Source organism: Dendrobates tinctorius, unplaced genomic scaffold (assembly GCF_039654945.1).
Source record: "Dendrobates tinctorius isolate UK_male_01 unplaced genomic scaffold, ASM3965494v1 ptg000367l, whole genome shotgun sequence".
NCBI classification, from domain to species: Eukaryota; Metazoa; Chordata; class Amphibia; order Anura; family Dendrobatidae; genus Dendrobates; species Dendrobates tinctorius.
Genome location: NW_027362033.1, coordinates 2,680,721 through 2,708,237, shown reverse-complemented (window position 1 = coordinate 2,708,237; position 27,517 = coordinate 2,680,721). Strand labels below are relative to the sequence as shown.

Here is a 27,517-nt window from a genome sequence, read left to right as displayed (position 1 = left end):
GCCAGAGGGTGCAGAGAATCTACACAATCATCAGAAATACAGCACACCCCCGGAAGTGCGTCCCCTGGACCCGCCCCTCAGCGCCGCCCACCGCTGGAGAGAGGGCGTGGGAGGTGGCGTGCGCGAACCAGGAGGCGGGAGCCAGGAGCCGCCGTGAGGACGAGTGGACGGCGGGCGCGTGACCGGACGGGAGTGCGCTGGAGAGGTAACGCTGCGGCGCGCGCCGCAGCAGCAGGGGCATCGGCGGGCATGCCCGCCGATGTGACACTAATAGATCACAGACTGAATATGAGTCAACAGTGTGATGCAGCAGCAAAAAAGGCAAATGCAATTCTAGGATGTATTAACAGAAGCATACAGTCTAGATCACGTGAAGTCATTATTTCCCTCTACTCCTCTTTGGTCAGACCTCATCTGGAATACTGTGTCCAGGTTTGGGCACCACATTTGGGGACTCCAAATTCTGTGGAGATGGACAAGACACAGAATTATATTCACCGGGCTGCAAGGGGGCTGTGACCCCTCCAGCTGGAAAAACGGAGTCCAGACATCCGTCCGATGTGCTGCTCCCCCTCATCTTGCCATCCAGAGGCCCCAGACAGGACCCCAGTGTCCCAGAAGCTCCTGACGTTACGGTGGAGGAAAGAAGAACATGGGGTCAGGTGCAGAGATAGATCCTCACTGCGCAGGCGCCAGATTTCCATCCCCGCAGTGTGAATACATCATAACACACTGCGGGGCGGGATCTGGGACCTCCGCTCCATGCAGGCGATAGAGCATTACATCGTCGCCTGATGTAAGTTCTCGGGCAGCGCGCACTGCGCATGCCCGAGAACTGATGGCAGAGCGCAGGGCATGTAACAGGAACACAGGAGGTGGAGCACAGACGCAAGAGGGAGATGAGTGATGGCTCTGAGGCGGTTGACACAGGGGGAGAAAACATGCCTCCGGGACACAATAGAGGTATGGCGGGGAATTTATAAAAGTCAGTAATTCAGCGTTACTAGGGGTCAGAAACAAAAGAGCCACCGTCACAGAGTGCAGCCTTAGTGCTGCTGAAGGTAGCTCTTCAACTTAAAACCGCCCTGGGGGGGCGACAGGTTCCCTTTAACTTTGATGGTTCAAGGTCATTTTGAACAGTAATTATCGGCTATACTCTGGTGCATCGTCCCCCAATATCCTGCTTTGTTAGTACTACTCTGTATGACATGGATGTATTAATAAATTGGATAATTTTATTTAAATATACTTTTTGACCTTTTTCTGTGTTTTTACACTCAGTGAGGTTTTGCTGTGGCATTTCACAACTGGTGTCGCTTTATAACTGGACAGATTGATGTCACAGAAGTGATTGACATTGTGTTAAGTGTTCCCTTTTTTTTGAGCAGTGTATATATATTTATATAATGTGTATATATATACAGTATATAATGTCCATGTAATAAAACTCTATGACTCTCTATGACTCGGGCGGCTCTGCTCCGCCACAGACGCATCAGGCTTCAGTTTTTTATTTCTGTTTGTGTTTTTCAGTAAATGTGTTTTATTCGGATGGTTTTGCCGATACGGATCCTCGTTGCTTTTTCCTCGGTCATGCTCTCCATTAGTCTGGTGGAGCTTCAGGCTAGATTCTTTTGTATATCTTGATCCCCTATTTTCAGGCCGTCACTTTTCATCTGCAGGGCGGGGAGAACAGAGATTGTTTCAGTTTCTACTACATATTGAGAGAGGATGTGGTGAAGGTGTCTCTTTTCCCACCGCTGCCCTGGTGCAAAGCTTCAGAACAGGAGAGCTCTGATATCACACACCCCAACCTCCACCATCACCATGAGCCCAGCCTTGGTGCTGTCCATCCTGGGGGTCCTCACCATCACAGGTAAGTACATAGAGACAGGCGTGCTCTGATATCACACACCCCAACCTCCACCATCACCATGAGCCCAGCCTTGATGCTGTCCATCCTGGGGGCCCTCACCATCACAGGTAAGTACATAGAGACAGGCGCGCTCTGATATCACACACCCCGACTGCCCCCATCACCATGAGCCCAGCCTTGGTGCTGTCCGTCCTGGGGGTCCTCACCGTCACAGGTAAGTACATAGAGACAGGCGCGCTCTGATATCACACACCCCGACTGCCACCATCACCATGAGCCCAGCCTTGGTGCTGTCCGTCCTGGGGGTCCTCACCGTCACAGGTAAGTACATAGAGACAGGCGCGCTCTGATATCACACACCCCGACTGCCACCATCACCATGAGCCCAGCCTTGGTGCTGTCCATCCTGGGGGTCCTCACCATCACAGGTAAGTACATAGAGACAGGAGAGCTCTGATATCACACACCCCGACCACCACCATCACCATGAGCCCAGCCTTGGTGCTGTCCATCCTGGGGGTCCTCACCGTCACAGGTAAGTACATAGAGACAGGAGAGCTCTGATATCACACACCCCGACCACCACCATCACCATGAGCCCAGCCTTGGTGCTGTCCATCCTGGGGGCCCTCACCATCACAGGTAAGTACATAGAGACAGGCGCGCTCTGATATCACACACCCCGACCACCACCATCACCATGAGCCCAGCCTTGGTGCTGTCCGTCCTGGGGGTCCTCACCGTCACAGGTAAGTACATAGAGACAGGAGAGCTCTGATATCACACACCCCGACCTCCACCATCACCATGAGCCCAGCCTTGATGCTGTCAATCCTGGGGGTCCTCACCATCACAGGTAAGTACATAGAGACAGGCGCGCTCTGATATCACACACCCCGACTGCCCCCATCACCATGAGCCCAGCCTTGGTGCTGTCAATCCTGGGGGTCCTCACCATCACAGGTAAGTACATAGAGACAGGAGAGCTCTGATATCACACACCCCGACCTCCACCATCACCATGAGCCCAGCCTTGATGCTGTCAATCCTGGGGGTCCTCACCATCACAGGTAAGTACATAGAGACAGGCGCGCTCTGATATCACACACCCCGACTGCCCCCATCACCATGAGCCCAGCCTTGGTGCTGTCTGTCCTGGGGGTCCTCACCACCACAGGTAAGTACATAGAGACAGGAGAGCTCTGATATCACACACCCCGACCACCACCATCACCATGAGCCCAGCCTTGGTGCTGTCCATCCTGGGGGTCCTCACCATCACAGGTAAGTACATAGAGACAGGCGCGCTCTGATATCACACACCCCGACTGCCCCCATCACCATGAGCCCAGCCTTGGTGCTGTCCATCCTGGGGGTCCTCACCATCACAGGTAAGTACATAGAGACAGGCGTGCTCTGATATCACACACCCCGACCACCACCATCTCCATGAGCCCAGCCTTGGTGCTGTCCATCCTGGGGGTCCTCACCGTCACAGGTAAGTACATAGAGACAGGCGTGCTCTGATATCACACACCCCAACCGCCACCATCTCCATGAGCCCAGCCTTGGTGCTGTCCATCCTGGGGGTCCTCACCGTCACAGGTAAGTACATAGAGACAGGCGTGCTCTGATATCACACACCCCAACCGCCACCATCTCCATGAGCCCAGCCTTGGTGCTGTCCATCCTGGGGGTCCTCACCGTCACAGGTAAGTACATAGAGATAAAAGTGGTGCTGTGCGATGTATATATACATCCACCCAGGACAATAGCAATATTGAGAATTACGCCCAGCAAATCCTGGTGACAGATTTCCCTTTAAAATGGAGACAGAGACATGACGGGACATAACCAGTTGTGGCCCTTTTATACCTTCCTTTCCACACCTTTCAGAGGTCATGTAAATCCCTTGGGAGGGAATGACGGCCACCTGACCGGTCACCCCCTCATCAGGGGTTTCACATTGGTGCCGTTTTATGTTCACGGGTCTCAGCTTGTACACAGGTCGCCCCAACGGTACAGACTCCATCAGTATTCACCAAGCCGGCCCTAACCATGCAGATCAGAGTGCCGGACTCGGTAGAGCCTGGACCTCTGTCCTACCCACCGTCATCACATACACACGTCTCCAAGCATTGATAGTGGATGCTTCAGGACAGACTATTTCACCAGACAGAGATTTAGCATTTTGCCATTTCCTCACATTGCATCAGTTCGGGTTGGCGGCGGTTGGTCGTGGGCCTCACTCTTGGCTCAGCGCTCTGTAAGCATGGCTGCAATCTTCACCTCCAGCCTCCACATCTGAGCCTTGCTCCCCTTTGGTAGGTTCTTTTTACCCCACAGATGTAGGAGCAGCCAACTGTCTGACAGTCTCATGTAGGAGCTTGGGCTCCAGGATCGGGTCCTGTGTGGCTCCATCCTCCGTGCTGCTAGGGAAGCCATCGGCACAGTCCTGGAGGAACGCCTCCTAGGCATCAGTCTACAACCATTGGGTCAGAGGACATCTGACGTCACCACTCATCTGACGTCACCTGTCAGGTGTATTAGTCATACATTTGGGAGCGATCTGGTTCGGTGTGCACCGTGCGCCAGAATCTCCGCCTAAACTTACTGGAGTCCTTACTGAGTCCAAATCATAATACAGCGTCTTGAAAAAGTCTTCATACCCCGTGAAAATTTCTACATTTTTCACATTACACCCATAAAATTAAATGCATTTTGCTGGGATTTTCTGTGATTCAAAGTAACAAGTAATTATGATGTGTAATGTGGATGATACAGGGTGTACTAATTATTATACAAATATAACTCTGAACATTGTGCCGTACATTTTTATTCATCCCCAGTAAATCAATACTTTGTAGGACCACCTTTCTCTGTAATCACTGCTGCAGTCTTTTAGGGTCTGTCTCTCCCTTTGGAATCTGTCTATCCCTCCTTTCTCTGCAGTCTTTTGGGGTCTGTCTCTCCCTCCTTTCTCTGCAGTCTTTTGGGGTCTGTCTCTCCCACCTTTCTCTGCAGTCTTTTGGAGTCTGTCTCTTCCTCCTTTCTCTGCAGTCTTTTGGGGTCTGTCTCTCTCCACCTTTCTCTGCAGCCTTTTGGAGTCTGTCTCTCCACCTTTCTCTGCAGTCTTCTGGAGTCTGTCTCTCCCTCCTTTCTCTGCAGTCTTTTGGGGTCTGTCTCTCTCCACCTTTCTCTGCAGTCTTTTGGGGTCTGTCTCTCCCACCTTTCTCTGCAGTCTTTTGGAGTCTGTCTCTCCCTCCTTTCTCTGCGCTCTTTTGGGGTCTGTCTCTCCATCCTTTCTCTGCAGTCTTTTGGGGTCTGTCTCTCCCACCTTTCTCTGCAGTCTTTTGGATTCTGTCTCTCCCTCCTTTCTCTGCGCTCTTTTGGGGTCTGTCTCTCCATCCTTTCTCTGCAGTCTTTTGGGGTCTGTCTCTCCCACCTTTCTCTGCAGTCTTTTGGGGTCTGTCTCTCCCTCCTTTCTCTGCAGTCTTTTGGGGTCTGTCTCTCCCAACTTTCTCTGCAGTCTTTTGGATTCTGTCTCTCCCTCCTTTCTCTGCGCTCTTTTGGGGTCTGTCTCTCCATCCTTTCTCTGCAGTCTTTTGGGGTCTGTCTCTCCCACCTTTCTCTGCAGTCTTTTGGGGTCTGTCTCTCCCACCTTTCTCTGCAGTCTTTTGGGGTCTGTCTCTCCCTCCTTTCTCTGCAGTCTTTTGGGGTCTGTCTCTCCCACCTTTCCCTGCAGTCTTTTGGGGTCTGTCTCTCCCACCTTTCTCTGCAGTCTTTTGGGGTCTGTCTCTCCCACCTTTCTCTGCAGTCTTTTGGAGTCTGTCTCTCCCTCCTTTCTCTGCAGTCTTTTGGGGTCTGTCTCTCCCACCTTTCCCTGCAGTCTTTTGGGGTCTGTCTCTCCCACCTTTCTCTGCAGTCTTTTGGGTCTGTCTCTCTCCACCTTTCTCTGCAGTCTTTTGGGGTCTGTCTCTCTCCACCTTTCTCTGCAGTCTTTTGGGTCTGTCTCTCTCCACCTTTCTCTGCAGTCTTTTGGGGTCTGTCTCTCCCTCCTTTCTCTGCAGTCTTTTGGGTCTGTCTCTCTCCACCTTTCTCTGCAGTCTTTTGGGGTATGTCTCTCTCCATCTTTCTCTGCAGTCTTTTGGGGTCTGTCTCTCCCACCTTTCTCTGCAGTCTTTTGGGTTCTGTCTCTCTTCTACAGTCTTTTGGGGTCTGTCTCTCCACCTTTCTCTGCAGTCTTTTGGGATCTGTCTCTCCACCTTTCTCTGCAGTCTTTTGGGGTCTTTCTCTCTTCTACAGTCTTTTGGGGTCTGTCTCTCCCTCCTTTCTCTGCAGTCTTTTGGGGTCTGTCTCTCCCTCCTTTCTCTGCAGTCTTTTGGGGTCTGTCTCTCCCACCTTTCTCTGCAGTCTTTTGGGGTCTGTCTCTCCCTCCTTTCTCTGCAGTCTTTTGGGGTCTGTCTCTCCCTCCTTTCTCTGCAGTCTCTTGGGGTCTGTCTCTCCACCTTTCTCTGCTGCGCTCTTTTGGGGTCTTTCCACCTTTCTCTGCAGTCTTTTGGAGTCTGTCTCTCCATCCTTTCTCTGCAGTCTTTTGGGGTCTGTCTCTCCCACCTTTCTCTGCAGTCTTTTGGGGTCTGTCTCTCTTCTACAGTCTTTTGGGGTCTGTCTCTCCACCTTTCTCTGCAGTCTCTTGGGGTCTGTCTCTCCACCTTTCTCTGCTGCGCTCTTTTGGGGTCTTTCCACCTTTCTCTGCAGTCTTTTGGAGTCTGTCTCTCCATCCTTTCTCTGCAGTCTTTTGGGGTCTGTCTCTCCCACCTTTCTCTGCAGTCTTTTGGGGTCTGTCTCTCTTCTACAGTCTTTTGGGGTCTGTCTCTCCCACCTTTCTCTGCAGTCTTTTGGGGTCTTTATCTCCACCTTTCTCTGCAGTCTTTTGGGGTCTGTCTCTCCCACCTTTCTCTGCAGTCTTTTGGGGTCTGTCTCTCCCACCTTTCTCTGCAGTCTTTTGGGGTCTGTCTCTCCCACCTTTCTCTGCAGTCTTTTGGGGTCTGTCTCTCTTCTACAGTCTTTTGGGGTCTGTCTCTCCCACCTTTCTCTGCAGTCTTTTGGGGTCTTTCTCTCCTCCTTTCTCTGCAGTCTTTTGGAATCTGTTTCTCTCCATCTTTCTCTGCAGTCTTTTGGGGTCTGTCTCTCCCACCTTTCTCTGCAGTCTTTTGGGGTCTGTCTCTCTTCTACAGTCTTTTGGGGTCTGTCTCTCCACCTTTCTCTGCAGTCTTTTGGGGTCTGTCTCTCCCACCTTTCTCTGCAGTCTTTTGGGGTCTGTCTCCACCTTTCTCTGCAGTCTTTTGGGGTCTTTCTCTCCCCCTTTCTCTGCAGTCTTTTGGGGTCTGTCTCTCTCCACCTTTCTCTGCAGTCTTTTGGGGTCTGTCTCTCCACCTTTCTCTGCTGCGCTCTTTTGGGTTCTGTCTCTCCACCTTTCTCTGCAGTCTTTTGGGGTCTGTCTCTCCCACCTTTCTCTGCAGTCTTTTGGGGTCTGTCTCTCTTCTACAGTCTTTTGGGGTCTGTCTCTCCCACCTTTCTCTGCAGTCTTTTGGGGTCTGTCTCTCCACCTTTCTCTGCAGTCTTTTGGGGTCTGTCTCTCCCACCTTTCTCTGCAGTCTTTTGGGGTCTGTCTCTCCACCTTTCTCTGCTGCGCTCTTTTGGGGTCTGTCTCTCCACCTTTCTCTGCTGCGCTCTTTTGGGGTCTGTCTCTCCCACCTTTCTCTGCAGTCTTTTGGGGTCTGTCTCTCCCACCTTTCTCTGCAGTCTTTTGGGGTCTGTCTCTCTTCTACATTCTTTTGGGGTCTGTCTCTCCCACCTTTCTCTGCAGTCTTTTGGGGTCTGTCTCTCTTCTACATTCTTTTGGGGTCTGTCTCTCCCACCTTTCTCTGCAGTCTTTTGGGGTCTGTCTCTCCACCTTTCTCTGCAGTCTTTTGGGGTCTGTCTCTCCCACCTTTCTCTGCAGTCTTTTGGGGTCTGTCTCTCCACCTTTCTCTGCAGTCTTTTGGGGTCTGTCTCTCCCACCTTTCTCTGCAGTCTTTTGGGGTCTGTCTCTCCCACCTTTCTCTGCAATCTTTTGGAATCTGTCTCTCTCCATCTTTCTCTGCAGTCTTTTGGGGTCTGTCTCTCTTCTACAGTCTTTTGGGGTCTGTCTCTCCCACCTTTCTCTGCAGTCTTTTGGGGTCTTTATCTCCACCTTTCTCTGCAGTCTTTTGGGGTCTGTCTCTCCCACCTTTCTCTGCAGTCTTTTGGGGTCTGTCTCTCCCACCTTTCTCTGCAGTCTTTTGGGGTCTGTCTCTCCCACCTTTCTCTGCAGTCTTTTGGGGTCTGTCTCTCTTCTACAGTCTTTTGGGGTCTGTCTCTCCCACCTTTCTCTGCAGTCTTTTGGGGTCTTTATCTCCACCTTTCTCTGCAGTCTTTTGGGGTCTTTCTCTCCTCCTTTCTCTGCAGTCTTTTGGAATCTGTTTCTCTCCATCTTTCTCTGCAGTCTTTTGGGGTCTGTCTCTCCCACCTTTCTCTGCAGTCTTTTGGGGTCTGTCTCTCTTCTACAGTCTTTTGGGGTCTGTCTCTCCACCTTTCTCTGCAGTCTTTTGGGGTCTGTCTCTCCCACCTTTCTCTGCAGTCTTTTGGGGTCTGTCTCCACCTTTCTCTGCAGTCTTTTGGGGTCTTTCTCTCCCCCTTTCTCTGCAGTCTTTTGGGGTCTGTCTCTCTCCACCTTTCTCTGCAGTCTTTTGGGGTCTGTCTCTCCACCTTTCTCTGCTGCGCTCTTTTGGGTTCTGTCTCTCCACCTTTCTCTGCAGTCTTTTGGGGTCTGTCTCTCCCACCTTTCTCTGCAGTCTTTTGGGGTCTGTCTCTCTTCTACAGTCTTTTGGGGTCTGTCTCTCCCACCTTTCTCTGCAGTCTTTTGGGGTCTGTCTCTCCACCTTTCTCTGCAGTCTTTTGGGGTCTGTCTCTCCCACCTTTCTCTGCAGTCTTTTGGGGTCTGTCTCTCCCACCTTTCTCTGCAGTCTTTTGGGGTCTGTCTCTCCACCTTTCTCTGCAGTCTTTTGGGGTCTGTCTCTCCCACCTTTCTCTGCAGTCTTTTGGGGTCTGTCTCTCCCACCTTTCTCTGCAGTCTTTTGGGGTCTGTCTCTCCCACCTTTCTCTGCAGTCTTTTGGGGTCTGTCTCTCTTCTACATTCTTTTGGGGTCTGTCTCTCCCACCTTTCTCTGCAGTCTTTTGGAATCTGTCTCTCCACCTTTCTCTGCTGCGCTCTTTTGGGGTCTGTCTCTCCACCTTTCTCTGCTGCGCTCTTTTGGGGTCTGTCTCTCCCACCTTTCTCTGCAGTCTTTTGGGGTCTGTCTCTCTTCTACATTCTTTTGGGGTCTGTCTCTCCCACCTTTCTCTGCAGTCTTTTGGGGTCTGTCTCTCCCACCTTTCTCTGCTGCGCTCTTTTGGGGTCTGTCTCTCCACCTTTCTCTGCAGTCTTTAAGGGTCTGTCTTTCTTCTACAGTCTTTTGGGGTCTGTCTCTCTTCTACAGTCTTTTGGGGTCTGTCTCTCCCATCTTTCTCTGCAGTCTTTTGGGGTCTGTCTTTCTTCTACAGTCTTTTGGGGTCTGTCTCTCCCACCTTTCTCTGCAGTCTTTTGGGGTCTGTCTCTCCCACCTTTCTCTGCAGTCTTTTGGAATCTGTCTCTCCACCTTTCTCTGCTGCGCTCTTTTGGGGTCTGTCTCTCCACCTTTCTCTGCTGCGCTCTTTTGGGGTCTGTCTCTCCCACCTTTCTCTGCAGTCTTTTGGGGTCTGTCTCTCCCACCTTTCTCTGCAGTCTTTTGGGGTCTGTCTCTCTTCTACATTCTTTTGGGGTCTGTCTCTCCCACCTTTCTCTGCAGTCTTTTGGGGTCTGTCTCTCCCACCTTTCTCTGCAGTCTTTTGGGGTCTGTCTCTCCACCTTTCTCTGCAGTCTTTTGGGGTCTTTCTCTCCTCCTTTCTCTGCAGTCTTTTGGAATCTGTCTCTCTCCATCTTTCTCTGCAGTCTTTTGGGGTCTGTCTCTCCACCTTTCTCTGCAGTCTTTTGGGGTCTGTCTCTCCCACCTTTCTCTGCAGTCTTTTGGGGTCTGTCTCTCCCACCTTTCTCTGCAGTCTTTTGGGGTCTGTCTCTCTTCTACAGTCTTTTGGGGTCTGTCTCTCCCACCTTTCTCTGCAGTCTTTTGGGGTCTGTCTCTCCCACCTTTCTCTGCAATCTTTTGGAATCTGTCTCTCTCCATCTTTCTCTGCAGTCTTTTGGGGTCTGTCTCTCTTCTACAGTCTTTTGGGGTCTGTCTCTCCCACCTTTCTCTGCAGTCTTTTGGGGTCTTTATCTCCACCTTTCTCTGCAGTCTTTTGGGGTCTGTCTCTCCCACCTTTCTCTGCAGTCTTTTGGGGTCTGTCTCTCCCACCTTTCTCTGCAGTCTTTTGGGGTCTGTCTCTCCCACCTTTCTCTGCAGTCTTTTGGGGTCTGTCTCTCTTCTACAGTCTTTTGGGGTCTGTCTCTCCCACCTTTCTCTGCAGTCTTTTGGGGTCTTTATCTCCACCTTTCTCTGCAGTCTTTTGGGGTCTTTCTCTCCTCCTTTCTCTGCAGTCTTTTGGAATCTGTTTCTCTCCATCTTTCTCTGCAGTCTTTTGGGGTCTGTCTCTCCCACCTTTCTCTGCAGTCTTTTGGGGTCTGTCTCTCTTCTACAGTCTTTTGGGGTCTGTCTCTCCACCTTTCTCTGCAGTCTTTTGGGGTCTGTCTCTCCCACCTTTCTCTGCAGTCTTTTGGGGTCTGTCTCCACCTTTCTCTGCAGTCTTTTGGGGTCTTTCTCTCCCCCTTTCTCTGCAGTCTTTTGGGGTCTGTCTCTCTCCACCTTTCTCTGCAGTCTTTTGGGGTCTGTCTCTCCACCTTTCTCTGCTGCGCTCTTTTGGGTTCTGTCTCTCCACCTTTCTCTGCAGTCTTTTGGGGTCTGTCTCTCCCACCTTTCTCTGCAGTCTTTTGGGGTCTGTCTCTCTTCTACAGTCTTTTGGGGTCTGTCTCTCCCACCTTTCTCTGCAGTCTTTTGGGGTCTGTCTCTCCACCTTTCTCTGCAGTCTTTTGGGGTCTGTCTCTCCCACCTTTCTCTGCAGTCTTTTGGGGTCTGTCTCTCCCACCTTTCTCTGCAGTCTTTTGGGGTCTGTCTCTCCACCTTTCTCTGCAGTCTTTTGGGGTCTGTCTCTCCCACCTTTCTCTGCAGTCTTTTGGGGTCTGTCTCTCCCACCTTTCTCTGCAGTCTTTTGGGGTCTGTCTCTCCCACCTTTCTCTGCAGTCTTTTGGGGTCTGTCTCTCTTCTACATTCTTTTGGGGTCTGTCTCTCCCACCTTTCTCTGCAGTCTTTTGGAATCTGTCTCTCCACCTTTCTCTGCTGCGCTCTTTTGGGGTCTGTCTCTCCACCTTTCTCTGCTGCGCTCTTTTGGGGTCTGTCTCTCCCACCTTTCTCTGCAGTCTTTTGGGGTCTGTCTCTCTTCTACATTCTTTTGGGGTCTGTCTCTCCCACCTTTCTCTGCAGTCTTTTGGGGTCTGTCTCTCCCACCTTTCTCTGCTGCGCTCTTTTGGGGTCTGTCTCTCCACCTTTCTCTGCAGTCTTTAAGGGTCTGTCTTTCTTCTACAGTCTTTTGGGGTCTGTCTCTCTTCTACAGTCTTTTGGGGTCTGTCTCTCCCATCTTTCTCTGCAGTCTTTTGGGGTCTGTCTTTCTTCTACAGTCTTTTGGGGTCTGTCTCTCCCACCTTTCTCTGCAGTCTTTTGGGGTCTGTCTCTCCCACCTTTCTCTGCAGTCTTTTGGAATCTGTCTCTCCACCTTTCTCTGCTGCGCTCTTTTGGGGTCTGTCTCTCCACCTTTCTCTGCTGCGCTCTTTTGGGGTCTGTCTCTCCCACCTTTCTCTGCAGTCTTTTGGGGTCTGTCTCTCCCACCTTTCTCTGCAGTCTTTTGGGGTCTGTCTCTCTTCTACATTCTTTTGGGGTCTGTCTCTCCCACCTTTCTCTGCAGTCTTTTGGGGTCTGTCTCTCCCACCTTTCTCTGCAGTCTTTTGGGGTCTGTCTCTCCACCTTTCTCTGCAGTCTTTTGGGGTCTTTCTCTCCTCCTTTCTCTGCAGTCTTTTGGAATCTGTCTCTCTCCATCTTTCTCTGCAGTCTTTTGGGGTCTGTCTCTCCACCTTTCTCTGCAGTCTTTTGGGGTCTGTCTCTCCCACCTTTCTCTGCAGTCTTTTGGGGTCTGTCTCTCCCACCTTTCTCTGCAGTCTTTTGGGGCCTGTCTCTCTTCTACAGTCTTTTGGGGTCTGTCTCTCCACCTTTCTCTGCAGTCTTTTGGGGTCTGTCTCTCCACCTTTCTCTGCAGTCTTTTGGGTTCTGTCTCTCCCACCTTTCTCTGGAAGTCTTTTGGGGTCTGTCTCTCCACCTTTCTCTGCAGTCTTGGGGTCTTTTTCTCCCCCTTTCTCTGCAGTCTTTTGGGTTCTGTCTTTCTTCTACAGTCTTTTGGGGTCTGTCTCTCCACCTTTCTCTGCTGCGCTCTTTTGGGGTCTGTCTCTCCACCTTTCTCTGCAGTCTTTTGGGGTCTTTATCTCCACCTTTCTCTTCAGTCTTTTGGGGTCTGTCTCTCTTCTACATTCTTTTGTGGTCTGTCTCTCCCACCTTTCTCTGCAGTCTTTTGGAATCTGTCTCTCCACCTTTCTCTGCTGCGCTCTTTTGGGGTCTGTCTCTCCACCTTTCTCTGCTGCGCTCTTTTGGGGTCTGTCTCTCCCACCTTTCTCTGCAGTCTTTTGGGGTCTGTCTCTCCCACCTTTCTCTGCAGTCTTTTGGGGTCTGTCTCTCCCACCTTTCTCTGCAGTCTTTTGGGGCCTGTCTCTCTTCTACAGTCTTTTGGGGTCTGTCTCTCCACCTTTCTCTGCAGTCTTTTGGGGTCTGTCTCTCCACCTTTCTCTGCAGTCTTTTGGGGTCTGTCTCTCCCACCTTTCTCTGGAAGTCTTTTGGGGTCTGTCTCTCCACCTTTCTCTGCAGTCTTGGGGTCTTTTTCTCCCCCTTTCTCTGCAGTCTTTTGGGTTCTGTCTTTCTTCTACAGTCTTTTGGGGTCTGTCTCTCCACCTTTCTCTGCTGCGCTCTTTTGGGGTCTGTCTCTCCACCTTTCTCTGCAGTCTTTTGGGGTCTTTATCTCCACCTTTCTCTTCAGTCTTTTGGGGTCTGTCTCTCTTCTACATTCTTTTGTGGTCTGTCTCTCCCACCTTTCTCTGCAGTCTTTTGGAATCTGTCTCTCCACCTTTCTCTGCTGCGCTCTTTTGGGGTCTGTCTCTCCACCTTTCTCTGCTGCGCTCTTTTGGGGTCTGTCTCTCCCACCTTTCTCTGCAGTCTTTTGGGGTCTGTCTCTCCCACCTTTCTCTGCAGTCTTTTGGGGTCTGTCTCTCTTCTACATTCTTTTGGGGTCTGTCTCTCCCACCTTTCTCTGCAGTCTTTTGGGGTCTGTCTCTCTCACCTTTCTCTGCAGTCTTTTGGGGTCTGTCTCTCTTCTACAGTCTTTTGGGGTCTTTCTCTCCACCTTTCTCTGCAGTCTTTTGGGGTCTGTCTCTCCCACCTTTCTCTGCAGTCTTTTGGGGTCTGTCTCTCTTCTACAGTCTTTTGGGGTCTGTCTCTCCACCTTTCTCTGCAGTCTTTTGGGGTCTGTCTCTCCACCTTTCTCTGCTGCGCTCTTTTGGGGTCTGTCTCTCCACCTTTCTCTGCTGCGCTCTTTTGGGGTCTGTCTCTCCCACCTTTCTCTGCAGTCTTTTGGGGTCTGTCTCTCTCCCACCTTTCTCTGCAGTCTTTTGGGGTCTGTCTCTCCCACCTTTCTCTGCAGTCTTTTGGGGTCTGTCTCTCTCCCACCTTTCTCTGCAGTCTTTTGGGGTCTGTCTCTCTTCTACATTCTTTTGGGGTCTGTCTCTCCCACCTTTCTCTGCAGTCTTTTGGGGTCTGTCTCTCTTCTACAGTCTTTTGGGGTCTGTCTCTCCCACCTTTCTCTGCAGTCTTTTGGGGTCTGTCTCTCCACCTTTCTCTGCAGTCTTTTGGGGTCTGTCTCTCCCACCTTTCTCTGCAGTCTTTTGGGGTCTGTCTCTCCACCTTTCTCTGCTGCGCTCTTTTGGGGTCTGTCTCTCCACCTTTCTCTGCTGCGCTCTTTTGGGGTCTGTCTCTCCCACCTTTCTCTGCAGTCTTTTGGGGTCTGTCTCTCCCACCTTTCTCTGCAGTCTTTTGGGGTCTGTCTCTCTTCTACATTCTTTTGGGGTCTGTCTCTCCCACCTTTCTCTGCAGTCTTTTGGGGTCTGTCTCTCCACCTTTCTCTGCAGTCTTTTGGGGTCTGTCTCTCCCACCTTTCTCTGCAGTCTTTTGGGGTCTGTCTCTCCACCTTTCTCTGCTGCGCTCTTTTGGGGTCTGTCTCTCCACCTTTCTCTGCTGCGCTCTTTTGGGGTCTGTCTCTCCCACCTTTCTCTGCAGTCTTTTGGGGTCTGTCTCTCTCACCTTTCTCTGCAGTCTTTTGGGTTCTGTCTCTCCACCTTTCTCTGCAGTCTTTTGGGGTCTTTCTCTCCACCTTTCTCTGCAGTCTTTTGGGGTCTGTCTCTCCCACCTTTCTCTGCAGTCTTTTGGGGTCTGTCTCTCTTCTACAGTCTTTTGGGGTCTGTCTCTCCACCTTTCTCTGCAGTCTTTTGGGGTCTGTCTCTCCACCTTTCTCTGCAGTCTTTTGGGGTCTGTCTCTCCCACCTTTCTCTGCAGTCTTTTGGGGTCTGTCTCTCTTCTACCGTCTTTTGGGGTCTGTCTCTCCCACCTTTCTCTGCAGTCTTTTGGGGTCTGTCTCTCCCACCTTTCTCTGCAGTCTTTTGGGGTCTGTCTCTCTTCTACAGTCTTTTGGGGTCTGTCTCTCCATCCTTTCTCTGCAGTCTTGTGGGGTCTGTCTCTCCCACCTTTCTCTGCAGTCTTTTGGGGTCTGTCTCTCCCACCTTTCTCTGCAATCTTTTGGAATCTGTCTCTCTCCATCTTTCTCTGCAGTCTTTTGGGGTCTGTCTCTCCCACCTTTCTCTGCAGTCTTTTGGGGTCTGTCTCTCTTCTACAGTCTTTTGGGGTCTGTCTCTCCCACATTTCTCTGCAGTCTTTTGGGGTCTGTCTCCACCTTTCTCTGCAGTCTTTTGGGGTCTTTCTCTCCCCCTTTCTCTGCAGTCTTTTGGGTCTGTCTCTCCACCTTTCTCTGCAGTCTTTTGGGGTCTGTCTCTCCCACCTTTCTCTGCAGTCTTTTGGGGTCTGTCTCTCTTCTACAGTCTTTTGGGGTCTTTCTCTCCCCCTTTCTCTGCAGTCTTTTGGGTCTGTCTCTCCCCCTTTCTCTGCAGTCTTTTGGGGTCTGTCTCTCCCACCTTTCTCTGCAATCTTTTGGAATCTGTCTCTCTCCATCTTTCTCTGCAGTCTTTTGGGGTCTGTCTCTCTTCTACAGTCTTTTGGGGTCTGTCTCTCCCACCTTTCTCTGCAGTCTTTTGGGGTCTGTCTCCACCTTTCTCTGCAGTCTTTTGGGGTCTTTCTCTCCCCCTTTCTCTGCAGTCTTTTGGGGTCTTTCTCTCCCCCTTTCTCTGCAGTCTTTTGGGTCTGTCTCTCCACCTTTCTCTGCAGTCTTTTGGGGTCTGTCTCTCCCACCTTTCTCTGCAGTCTTTTGGGGTCTGTCTCTCCCACCTTTCTCTGCAGTCTTTTGGGGTCTGTCTCTCTTCTACAGTCTTTTGGGGTATTTCTCTCCCCCTTTCTCTGCAGTCTTTTGGGTCTGTCTCTCCCCCTTTCTCTGCAGTCTTTTGGGGTCTGTCTCTCCACCTTTCTCTGCAGTCTTTTGGGGTCTGTCTCTCCCACCTTTCTCTGCAATCTTTTGGAATCTGTCTCTCTCCATCTTTCTCTGCAGTCTTTTGGGGTCTGTCTCTCCCACCTTTCTCTGCAGTCTTTTGGGGTCTGTCTCCACCTTTCTCTGCAGTCTTTTGGGGTCTTTCTCTCCCCCTTTCTCTGCAGTCTTTTGGGGTCTGTCTCTCCCACCTTTCTCTGCAGTCTTTTGGGTCTGTCTCTCCACCTTTCTCTGCAGTTTTTTGGGGTCTGTCTCTCCCACCTTTCTCTGCAGTCTTTTGGGGTCTGTCTTTCTTCTACAGTCTTTTGGGGTATTTCTCTCCCCCTTTCTCTGCAGTCTTTTGGGGTCCGTCTCTCCCACCTTTCTCTGCAGTCTTTTGGGGTCTGTCTCTCCACCTTTCTCTGCAGTCTTTTGGGGTCTGTCTCTCTCCATCTTTCTCTGCAGTCTTTTGGGGTCTGTCTCTCCCACCTTTCTCTGCAGTCTTTTGGGGTCTGTCTCTCTTCTACAGTCTTTTGGGGTCTGTCTCTCCCACCTTTCTCTGCAGTCTTTTGGGGTCTGTCTCCACCTTTCTCTGCAGTCTTTTGGGGTCTTTCTCTCCCCCTTTCTCTGCAGTCTTTTGGGGTCTTTCTCTCCCCCTTTCTCTGCAGTCTTTTGGGGTCTGTCTCTCCCACCTTTCTCTGCAGTCTTTTGGGTCTGTCTCTCCACCTTTCTCTGCAGTCTTTTGGGGTCTGTCTCTCCCACCTTTCTCTGCAGTCTTTTGGGGTCTGTCTCTCTTCTACAGTCTTTTGGGGTCTTTCTCTCCCCCTTTCTCTGCAGTCTTTTGGGTCTGTCTCTCCCCCTTTCTCTGCAGTCTTTTGGGGTCTGTCTCTCCCACCTTTCTCTGCAATCTTTTGGAATCTGTCTCTCTCCATCTTTCTCTGCAGTCTTTTGGGGTCTGTCTCTCCCACCTTTCTCTGCAGTCTTTTGGGGTCTGTCTCTCTTCTACAGTCTTTTGGGGTCTGTCTCTCCCACCTTTCTCTGCAGTCTTTTGGGGTCTGTCTCTCTTCTACAGTCTTTTGGGGTCTGTCTCTCCACCTTTCTCTGCAGTCTTTTGGGGTCTGTCTCTCCACCTTTCTCTGCAGTCTTTTGGGGTCTGTCTCTCCACCTTTCTCTGCAGTCTTTTGGGGTCTGTCTCTCCACCTTTCTCTGCAGTCTTTTGGGGTCTGTGTCTCCAGCTTTGCCCATCTAGAGGTGAGGTTTTGCCTCTTCCTCTTTGCCCCCTCGCTTTCGCTCAGTGACATTGGATGGAGACGTCTGTGGTCAGTAATTTTCACGTCTTGTCACAGATTCTCTGGGATTTGTCTGTGGATGGTGACTGGGCGGATCACACAGGAATATTCTCTGATCTAAACTAGGGGTCCCCAACTTGTAGCTCGACAGCCACGTGTCTCATGGGTCCGTGATGTGTGGCTTGTGATCTGTGGCTCGTGGCCTGTGATCTGTGGCCTGTGATCTGTGGCTTGCGGACCATGATGTGTGGCTTGTGATCTGTGGCTCGTGGCCTGTGATCTGTGGCCTGTGATCTGTGGCTTGCGGACCGTGATCTGTGGCTTGTGATCTGTGGCTCGCGGCCCGTGATGTGTGGCTCGCGGCAGCTGACAGTTTGGTGCATTGAGAGCAGATCTCTAGATGGTGACTCTTGTATGTCGTCCTGCACAGAAGAGCAGATCTGAATAGTGCTAACATGGGAAACTCTGGAGTTTGGCATACTGCCTTGTGTGATTTCAGATGAATCTGCACCAGTCGTCATACTGGTAATAGGGGGCTCTGGATGTCACTTCTGAGAGTGGGACAGGAGCTGGATGTGGCTCAGGACCCTCTTTTACAGCTGAGTCTTATTCTGAAGGTCAGAAAGGTTGGTGACCTCTGATCTAAACCATCCAATGTAGCATTGCGCTTTGGGTTGTCGGTTAGGGTTGGGGTTAGGGTTGGGAATAGGGATAGGGGTGTGTTGGGGTTAGGGTTGTGGTTAAGGTTATGGTTAGGGTTGGGATTAGGGATAGGGTTGTTGTTAGGGTTATGGTTAGGGTTGGGATTAGGGTTAGGGGTGTGTTTGGGGTTAGGGTTGTGGTTAGGGTTATGGTTAGGGTTATGGTTAGGGTTGGGATTAGGGTTAGGGGTGTGTTGGGGTTAGGGTTTGAATTAAAATTGAGGGGTTTCCACTGTTTAGACACATCAGGGGGTCTCCAAACGTGACATGGTGCCACCATTGAATCCAGCCAATATTGCGTTCAAAAAGTCAAGCGGTGCCCCCTCCCTTCTGAGCCCCGACGTGTGTCCAAACAGTGGTTTACCCCAACATATGGGGCATCAGTGTACTGAGGACAAATTGCACAACAACTTTTGTGGTCCAATTTTTCCTATTACCCTTGTGAAATTAAAAATTTGGAGGTGAAAAAAAATCATTTTTGTGGAAAAAATATCATTTTTTATTTTCACGGCTCTGCGTTATAAACTTCTGTGAAGCACCTGGGGGTTCAAAGTGCTCACCACACGATAAGCTCCTTGGGGGTCTAGTTTCCAAAATGGGGTCACTTGTGGGGATTGTCTACTGTTTAGGCACATCAGGGGATCTGCAAATGTAACATGACACCCGCAGACCATTCCATCAAAGTCTGCATTCCAAAACGTCACTACTTCCCTTCCGAGCCCCAACTTGTGCCCAAACAGTGGTTCCCCCCCACATATGGGGTAGCAGCATACTCAGGACACACTGGACAACAACTTTTGGAGTCCAATTTCTCCTGTTACCCTTGGGAAAATAAAAATTAGCGGGCTAAAAAATCATTTTTGTGGAAAAAAAAAGATTTTTTATTTTCACGGCTCTACGTTATAAACTTCTGTGAAGCAATTGGGGGTTCAAAGTGCTCACCACATATCTAGATAAGTTCCTTAAGGGGTCTAGTTTCCAAAAAGAGGTCACTTGTGGGGGGTTTCCACTTTTTAGACACATCAGGGGCTCTCCAAATGCGACATGGTGTTCGATCTCAATTCCAGCCAATTCTGCATTGAAAATGTCAAACGGCGCTCCTTCCGTTCCAAGCCCTGCCGTGCGCCCAAAAAGTGGTTTACTCCCACTTATGGGGTGTCAGCGTATTCAGGAGAAATGGCAAAACAAATTTTTTGGTTAATTTTCTCTTTTTACACTTTTGAAAATAAAAAAAAAATTGGTTCTGAAGTAAAATGTTTGTAAAAAAAAGTTAAATGTTAATTTTTTCCTTCCACATTACTTCAGTTCCTGTGAAGCACATAAATGGTTAATAAACTTTTTGAATGTGGTTTTGAGCACCTTGAGGGGTCTAGTTTTTAGAATGGTGTCACTTTTGGGTATTTTCTGTCATGTACACCCCTCAAAATGACTTTAAATATGATGTGGTCCCTAAAAAAATGGTTTTGTAAATTTTGTTGTAAAAATGAGAAATCGCTGGTCAACTTTTAACCCATATAACGTCCTAACAAAAAAAATTTTGTTTCCAAAATTGTGCTGATGTAAAGTAGACATGTGAGAAATTTTAGTTATTAACTATTTTGTGGGACATAACACTCTGATTTAAGGGCATAAAAATTAAAAGTTTGAAAATGGCAAAATTTTGCAAAGTCATATCGAAAATTTTACAAATTTTTGCCATATTTAGGCTTTTTTTTTATAAATAAACGCAAGTCATATCGAAGAATTTTTAAAACTAACATGAAGTACAATATGTCACGAAAAAACAGTCTCAGAATCACCGGGATCCATGGAAGCTCCAGAGTTATCACCTCATAAAGGGACAGTGGCCAGAATTGTAAAAATTGGCCCGGCCATTAAGCTGCAAATTGGCTCCATCACTAAGGGGTTAATTATTCTAATACAGAGACTCAGAAACCTGCAGATGATGAATGTGGAGTCTGGGGGTTCTCTTATCTACTGCACCGACTGGTAAATTGTGTGACGTGTTGATAGAATTTATACCAAAACCACTGATTCATCCAGTTCCTCATTGTGCGCGGAGAGTATTGTGGACACTGTATGTAGATAATGAGGTCTATACCCTCTCTGCACGCACACGTGTATTCATGCTGTCACACCTACGGACCTCCTGAGCTGATATCTGTTGGGTGGGGTGCAGACGTGGGGTCTAGGGGCTTCTCACGATATGTCAGGATGTGGTTTTAGGTATTTTCCATTGAAGGTTTGTGAAAGTGAAAATATAGTAGAATTAGTTCTTCATCGTCTCCAAAACATGGCGTCCCCCGTGTGCCGCCTCCGCCCTGCAGGAGAAGCTGAACATTCATGGTTCTGCCATCCACCAGACGTCCTTACATTGATCTGATTAAATCAATGATTACAATGATCAGAAATAATCAAGAATTCATAGAGTAGAGGGAGAACAGAGCGGAGGACGCGATGAGATGCACGGATCTAGATATCTGACCTCCACCGAGGCAGACTGATGCGTGCGGCCGGAATCCAGCGCTCACACCTGTGTATAACGGCAGCACTGACACGGCTCAGCGCCACGTATCCCAGATTCAGGATATAATTCTAAGACTGAAGTTATTTAGACATTTACAAAGGAGGCCAAATAAGAGCATCATGAGTCCACAGGTCAGCATCATCAAGCAGTCGCTTATGTGTAAGAAAGGGCAAGTGCCAAAGTTGTCCACAACACGCGTTTCGCATGAGCTTCTACAAGGGCTACAAATTGCATCTGCAGTGCCTGTAATACATAGTGGGCAGAATGGCCATCAGCTGATTAGTGTGTGCCAGGACCCGGGCCATAAGTTATTTCTTCACTTCTGGTATTCATGAGACAACTCGGAGACGCATCCAGGCACATGGCTCGCAGCGCACACACATACCAACAGCCATAATTCTGAGTCCAAAGGAAATCATCATGTTGGATATATTAGTTCTGTATGTTTAGTATGACATGGTCACAATGTAAGCAGAACAAGGATTAAACTCAGGGTTCTAGAACCCTGCTCCCAGGATAGCTGGTGGTCCCAGCAGATGGACCCCCAAAATCATTATTGATTCCATGATGCTGTACATGAGGTTACATACAAAACACAAATAGAAATTACAATGACCAAACTAATAGTGACAGAGGGGAGAAGACCCTGCCCTGGAGGCCTCACATTCTACAGGATGGTGGGGAAGTAGACAGTAGGTTCAGGGGCTGCAGCAGCAACAGTGTATGTGAGGAGGCAGCGGGGTCATTGCAGGCTGTAAGCTGTTCTGATGAGATGGGTTTTCAAGATTCCCTTTGTCCAAACCTAGGGGATAATTAGAAGTTTTGGGCCACAGAATTCCACAGGATGGGAGATACAGTACTTGGGAGAAGTCTTGCAGGAGATTGGAAGAGGAATGTACAGTTGTGGAGGAGAGTAGGAGGTCTTGGAAGGACCAGAGATTACGTAGTGGGAGTTATCGGGAGGTTAGTTTGGAGACATATGGAGGAGACAGGTTATGGACGGCTTTGTAGGTCAGTGTTAGTAGCTTGAAGTGGATACGTTGTGGAATTGGGAGACAATGAAGAGATTTGCAGATGGGAAAAGTGGAGGAGCAGCGAGGACAGCAGACTAGTAGAGCAGCAGAGTTAATGAGGGACTGGAGAGGTGGAGAGTGTTAGCGAGAGGCTACAGAGGGGGATATTGCAGTAGTCCAGGCGGGAAATGATGAGGGTACTATTATTTTAGTAGATTGAGGGTTGAGGAATGTACGGATTCTGGATATATTTTTGAGTTGGAGGCAGGAGGAGGTGGCAAGAGCTTGGATGTGCGGTTTGATCAAGTGGTTTTGAAATCAGCAAGATTGGAGAGAAATTCACTTTTTGTCAATAACCCTTTTTTAACCCCCCCATCCCCGACCACAGGAGAAAATAGCATATCACACAGTACAACACTGTTGTATAGCTGTAGACATTTCACAAAAATTACCCCTATCCTGAAAGATCCAGAACGATGATGAACCACTTTGCTACATTAAATATATAAGCAGTCGCGCTGCCGCCAGTGTCACACAAACCAGAGGCAACTGACAGCAGCGCTCAACACCCTAATTACTACAGCATGAGTGATCAGTCTCATATGGTGTCACAGCCATGGACAATAGTGTACCCCAGCGTTTCACTCCAGTATGTAGCATGGAGAGGTGTCCTACTGCATGACAATACTGCCCCCACCCCCACCTCCAAAGCGTCGACCTCGACGATAAAAGGTCTTGATAAATCGGGTTGAACCAACACAGGGGCTGTAGTAAAACACTTCTTTAATGTAAGGAAGGAATTTTTTGCGGCCACGGACCAATTTTTTACATCTGCCCTTTTAAGAGTGAGGTCCGTCAAGGGTTTCACCACCTGCGAGAACCCTTTAATGAACTTCCTATAATAATTAGCGAAGCCCAGAAATCGCTGCAACCCCTTCAGGTCACGAGGCTGCACCCAATCTGTAATGGCCTGAACCTTCCCTGGATCCACGTGGAATCCCTCCCCGGATACAATTACACCCAGAAAAGATAGTTCTTGCATAAAAAATGAGCACTTCTCCAGCTTAGCATACAAATGGTTCTCCCGGAGTCTCATAAGCACCGTACGCAGATGGTGTAAGTGTGACTGACTGTCCTCAGAGTAAATCAAGATGTCATCCAAGTAGATGACTACATAACGTCCAATCAAGTCAGAAAAAACAACATTAATGAAGTTCTGAAAAACAGCAGGGGTGTTAGTGAGGCCGAAGGGCATAACCAGGTTTTCAAACAGCCCCTCAGTTGTCAGGAACGCTGTTTTCCATTCGTCCCCCTCCCGGATCTTTATAAGGTTATAAGCCCCTCGTATATCGAGCTTAGAAAACCATTTGCCCCCCGTGAGTTGGTTGCATAGATCAGGAATCAATGGGAGAGGGTACGTGTTCTTAACAGTAATTTTGTTCAGTTCCCGAAAGTCGAGGCACGGTCGCAACCCACCATCTTTTTTCTTTACATAGAAAAACCCCGCTGCCACGGGTGAGACCGAGGGCCGAATATGCCCCTTGCGAAGGCTTTCTTTGATGTACACTTTCATAGCTTGGCGCTCAGGCCTGGACAATTGAAACAAACGAGCCTTGGGTAATTTGGCTCCAGGTACTAAATCGATAGCACAATCATATGGTCTATGTGGTGGGAGCGCCTCAGCCTCGCTTTCGGAAAACACATCTTCAAAGTCTCTCAGGTTCTCCGGAATACCCTCCAGACCGACAGATGACACAGATACAGATTTTATCGGATTGACAAAAGGTACCGGGTTACAACACAGACCAATATCATTACATCCCCATCGGGTGATCTCCCCCTTCACCCAATCAATAAGAGGATTGTGGCATTGCAACCAGGGCATTCCCAATACCAGTCCTGCAGGCAGATTGTTCATAATGAAACAACTTAAATTTTCCACATGAGTGGAACCCACTTTCATAGAAAAAAGATTCCATCCCGGGTAAGAGGGGATGAATCCACAGCCACAATTTTAACAGGGTCTTTTAACCTGACTGTCCCTATCTTATTAAGAGTCACAACTTGGGCATCAATCAGATTAATGGAGGAACCACCACAGTCAACAAAGGCGGTGGTCATAACAGGACCGCCAGCAAGTTCCAATTCAACCTGGAGCACCATTTTTGTACATGAGAAAAAATGTACCTGGGAGTCTGGACAACCTCCTCGACTGTTGCCCAGACTCAGTCGTTTCTCTGAAGAAGGGCAGGAGGGGCAATTCCTTTTCCAATGTCCAGAGGTTCCACAGTAAAAGCATAGTAGATTGTCTCTACGGTGCCTTCTCTCTTTCTCCTTAACCGAGACTGACCCAACCTCCATGGGCTCAGATACAGGTGCAGTGTCACACAAATAGGGGTACAAGGGAGACTCTTGTTGCATCATTCCTCTAGCGCGGAGTCTCCAGTCCATACAGACCGCCTGCATCATGGTGTCCTCCAGGGTATCAGGAGGAGGATGTAATGCCAGAGCATCCTGCAGACGGTCAGACAGGCCCCTGCGGAACAACCCCCTCAGGGCAGCGTCGTTCCATGATACTTCGGACGTCCAACGTCTAAACTCTGAGCAGAACCATTCAGCAGAGTGCCTCCCCTGTGTCACACTCATCACCATATCCTCTGCCAGATGCACTCTATCAGGCTCATCATAAATGTGCCCCAGAGCCACAAAGAACAAATTCACAGACATACGTTCAGGAGCAGAGGAAGAGAGAGAGAAAGCCCATGCTTGTGCAGCCCTCCGAAGTAGGGAAATGACGACCCCCACCCTCTGGAACTCATCCCCGGAGGAGCGGGGCCTAAGAGAAAAAAAAGCTTGCATCCTTCTCTGAACGACCTGAACTCCCTTTTATCCCCTGAGAAAGGGTCGGGCAATTTGACAGGAGATTCGGGGGATGCCAATGACACATCTCTATCCCCAGCACTAGGAGCCCCTGCAGCGACAGCCCCCTGCACAGTATCCACCAACTGTTGCTGGGTATGAGCCATCGTGCGCTGTTCCACATTAAGTTTGTGGAACATTTGGGTCAGGTGCTTGACCTGATCAGCCAAAGCTTGTATGGGATCCATGAGGATAACACACTTTTTTTTTTCCCTTCAGAGGAAAAAAACCTGAAACAGTCAGCTATAATGTCAGGAGCCCTGCACTGCACTTGCTCACTGAGCCAGAGCGCGTGTCCCGAGTACAAAAACAGTGCTCAAAGATACCTGTGGAGCGGGCAGCAGCACGAGATAGCAGGACAGTACCAAAAGGTTAGACAGAGCGAATAGTCAGGACGTAGCAATAGATCAGAAAACCAGAACGGGCAATGGACGGTACAATAGGGACAAACTGTAAAGGAGTAACAATAGCCAAGCCAGGAGGTCAGAAACGGAGAAGACAATAGTACCAAAGCGAGAGACGGTGTACAGAGTGAGCGGACAGACCAGGTCATACACTGGAGGCAATCAAGCAATGCAGTATACACGCACACCAGGGGGTCAGACACACAGCCAGAAAAACAGTATAGCTGACAGGGAATCCTAGTCCAAATCCAAATCCAAAGAGAGGCCGGCAAAAGTTAACCCTGTGAGAACAGGACATTTACAATGTCCTAACCATGACAGTAGGAAGAAGCGTCTTCAGCAGATACGCACACTATGCTGTTATGTGAGCAAATTTGGAGGTACAGTGCTGCTAAAGCCCTTGGCAACCAGCAGCTTTAAACAATCATTATCATAGTAACAGTTTATGGCTGCACAGTCCGGTTACACATGGTTATTTAAAGATACACACTGGTAAAGGCCCTGGCAGCCAGGCTGGCCCTAAACAGTTACTAGGGGACTGGCCCAGGGGTGGTCTACCTCTCAGCCCACCCTGGACAGAGGGGTCTGGGGGAGGAAAGTAGAGTATAAAGGAGAAGGAAGAACGAGGATGTGGAGAAGGGGATAGAGGAATTTGGGGTAGCAAAAAGGTATCTGAAGGGGACAAAGGAGTCTGGAAGATGGAATGGAAAAGTCTGGAGAAGGGAATAAAGGAGTCTGCAGGAGGAAATCTGAAAGGGGAGGACAGAGGAGTCTGGAGAGTATGGAGGGAGGAGGAATACGGGGATGTCTAGAGGAGAAAACATGGCTAAAGTGAGACAGACATGTCTGGAGTAAGAAAAAAAAAACCTGAAGTCTGAACTCAGAAAGTAAATGAATGTGTATGCACAATGTAAGTGCATATTAACACATGACCATTAACCAGAGAAAACAAAAAGCAAAAAACACAAGTAAAAAGTAAAAAAAAACTGCAAATAATGCATAAAGGTAATAATAATAATAAGGGTATTTAGTAAACATAATTTTGATCAAAATAATGTACAAGCCATCCCGCCACGTCACGGCAACCCTGGTGGGACAGTCCCTACTCTAGTATTTAAAACCTTTTCACTTGCCAAGTGACGTGAATATTATTATTATTACCTTTATGCATTATTTGCAGTTTATTTTTTACTTTTTATTTGTGATTTTTGCTTTTTATGTCTGGAGTAAGGTACAGAAACAGGTTTCGAAATGGTCAAAGACAGAGGAGTCAGAAAAAGAGGTCCGAGTCAATCCTAAATTCTAAAAAAAAACAATTTTGCATTGTGAACAGTTATGCCTACCTCTTAGGCCTGTTTCACACATCAGTTTTTCAGCATCAGTCAAGATCCGCAGATTTGGAAAAAAAACGGATCCGCCATTTTTCTTGGCGGATCCGTTTTTTTCCCCCATAGACTTGCATTATCGGCGGATCTTGATGGATGGTCATCAGTTGGATCCGATATTTTGTGGATCCACCAAGAGTTTGGCGTCCGCTGACATCACTTGACGGACACTGCAACGTTTTTTTCAACGTTGGATCCGCATTTTGGCTTTTCCAGGAGATTTAACCCTAAATACCAGCAGAAGTCTCTCTCTCTCTCCCTGGTCCCAGGTCCCGCGATATCCACATTCTCGACCCCGGATCCCGCGAGATGCAGATGCCCGCTCCCGGATACTGCGACATCGCCTGTATTATTTTTCAGGCGCGGTTCCTTTCACGTTACATTATTGGCGGATCCCAGCGCACCAACGGTCCGGTGGCTCCCATTGGTGTTTCGTCAGTCACGGATCCGTTTTCCGCCATTTTGGTGGATTTCAACTGACCTGAAAAACTGATGTGTGAAACAGGCCTTAAATGGTTTCTCTACTAAGGACAACCTGCAATTGTCTACTAAGGACAACCTGGAACCTTGGGATAAGTTTCATTTGAAGCAGAAAAGATGAAACCATGAGTGTATATTATGGATTTTATGACTTTGTCCCTGAGACCTCACAATCTTCCATTCTTATGTCTTTCCTTAGGTTTTGTAGAAACGATCACCATCTCTACTACTCAACCACAAGTGACAGGATATGAAAATGACTCCAATGTCCTGGCTGTTTCCTACCAAACAGCAAAAAGGACAGACTGGCTCCAGATTAGATGGAGTATCATCCACCCTAAAGCCTTGCATTTGATCCTTTGCACAATACGATGGGGAAACGTCTCCAGCTCTAGAATGTTCCCAGAAAATGGATATGAAAGTCGGATGACTATTGATCCGGAGAGCGGTTCACTGATTATTAACCACCTGAAGATGGAGGATGGCGGAATATACAATGTGTCTGTTCTGGACAATGAACATGAAAGCTGGACTCTGATCAATGTCACCGTCTTACCTGCCCAATCTGAGGGTAAGTCCTTACAGTAGGACATCCTGGTGTCATGCTCCTGGATTCGATCCCTTGAGGTTGTGTTTTGTGGTCTGCTTCTCTTTCTGCTGGGACACCTTGTCTCTAGACATTTGGTCTCTGCTTTCCTGGCTGCAGTGTTCATAGCTTAACACGAATGTTTTCATTTGTCCACCTATCACCTTTTGGGTGCAGTTTTTATATTCTGTCTCCCTGCTGGCGTTTCCTGCTTGCGATAGATGTATTTGGATGTTCTTACATACTGTTGATGTTTGGAGCTAGTCTGTGAGATTCCAGCCAAGGGTTTTCGCTTTGCTGCATCTTTGCTATACTTTGCACCCATCTTCTGTTTATCTTTAGGAAGTTTCAGTAAATTTGTTAACAGTACTTGTTTTATTCTTTGTTTGGTATTTTGTTATTTATTTTACTCACTCTGGGATCTTTCTTTGTTCAGCACTAGTGATGCGCGCACGTGCTCGGTGA

At 49.0% G+C, this 27,517-nt stretch overlaps 1 protein-coding gene across 2 annotated transcripts in view; it reads left to right on the top strand.

Moving 5' to 3' along the window:
- Positions 1-1,750: 1,750 nt before the first annotated feature.
- LOC141075697 (uncharacterized) overlaps positions 1,751-27,517 on the top strand; it is a 58,314-nt gene continuing 32,547 nt past the window's right edge. The window contains exons 1-2 of one of the 2 annotated variants that reach the window (XM_073562818.1): positions 1,751-1,876; positions 26,666-27,037. In XM_073562818.1, coding sequence (XP_073418919.1) covers positions 1,828-1,876; positions 26,666-27,037 — 421 coding nt within the window. In that variant the 5' untranslated portion in view covers positions 1,751-1,827. Of the gene's footprint in view, positions 1,877-3,109; positions 3,268-26,665; positions 27,038-27,517 lie in introns of those variants that run through there. The other variant, XM_073562817.1, reaches the window with a different exon arrangement.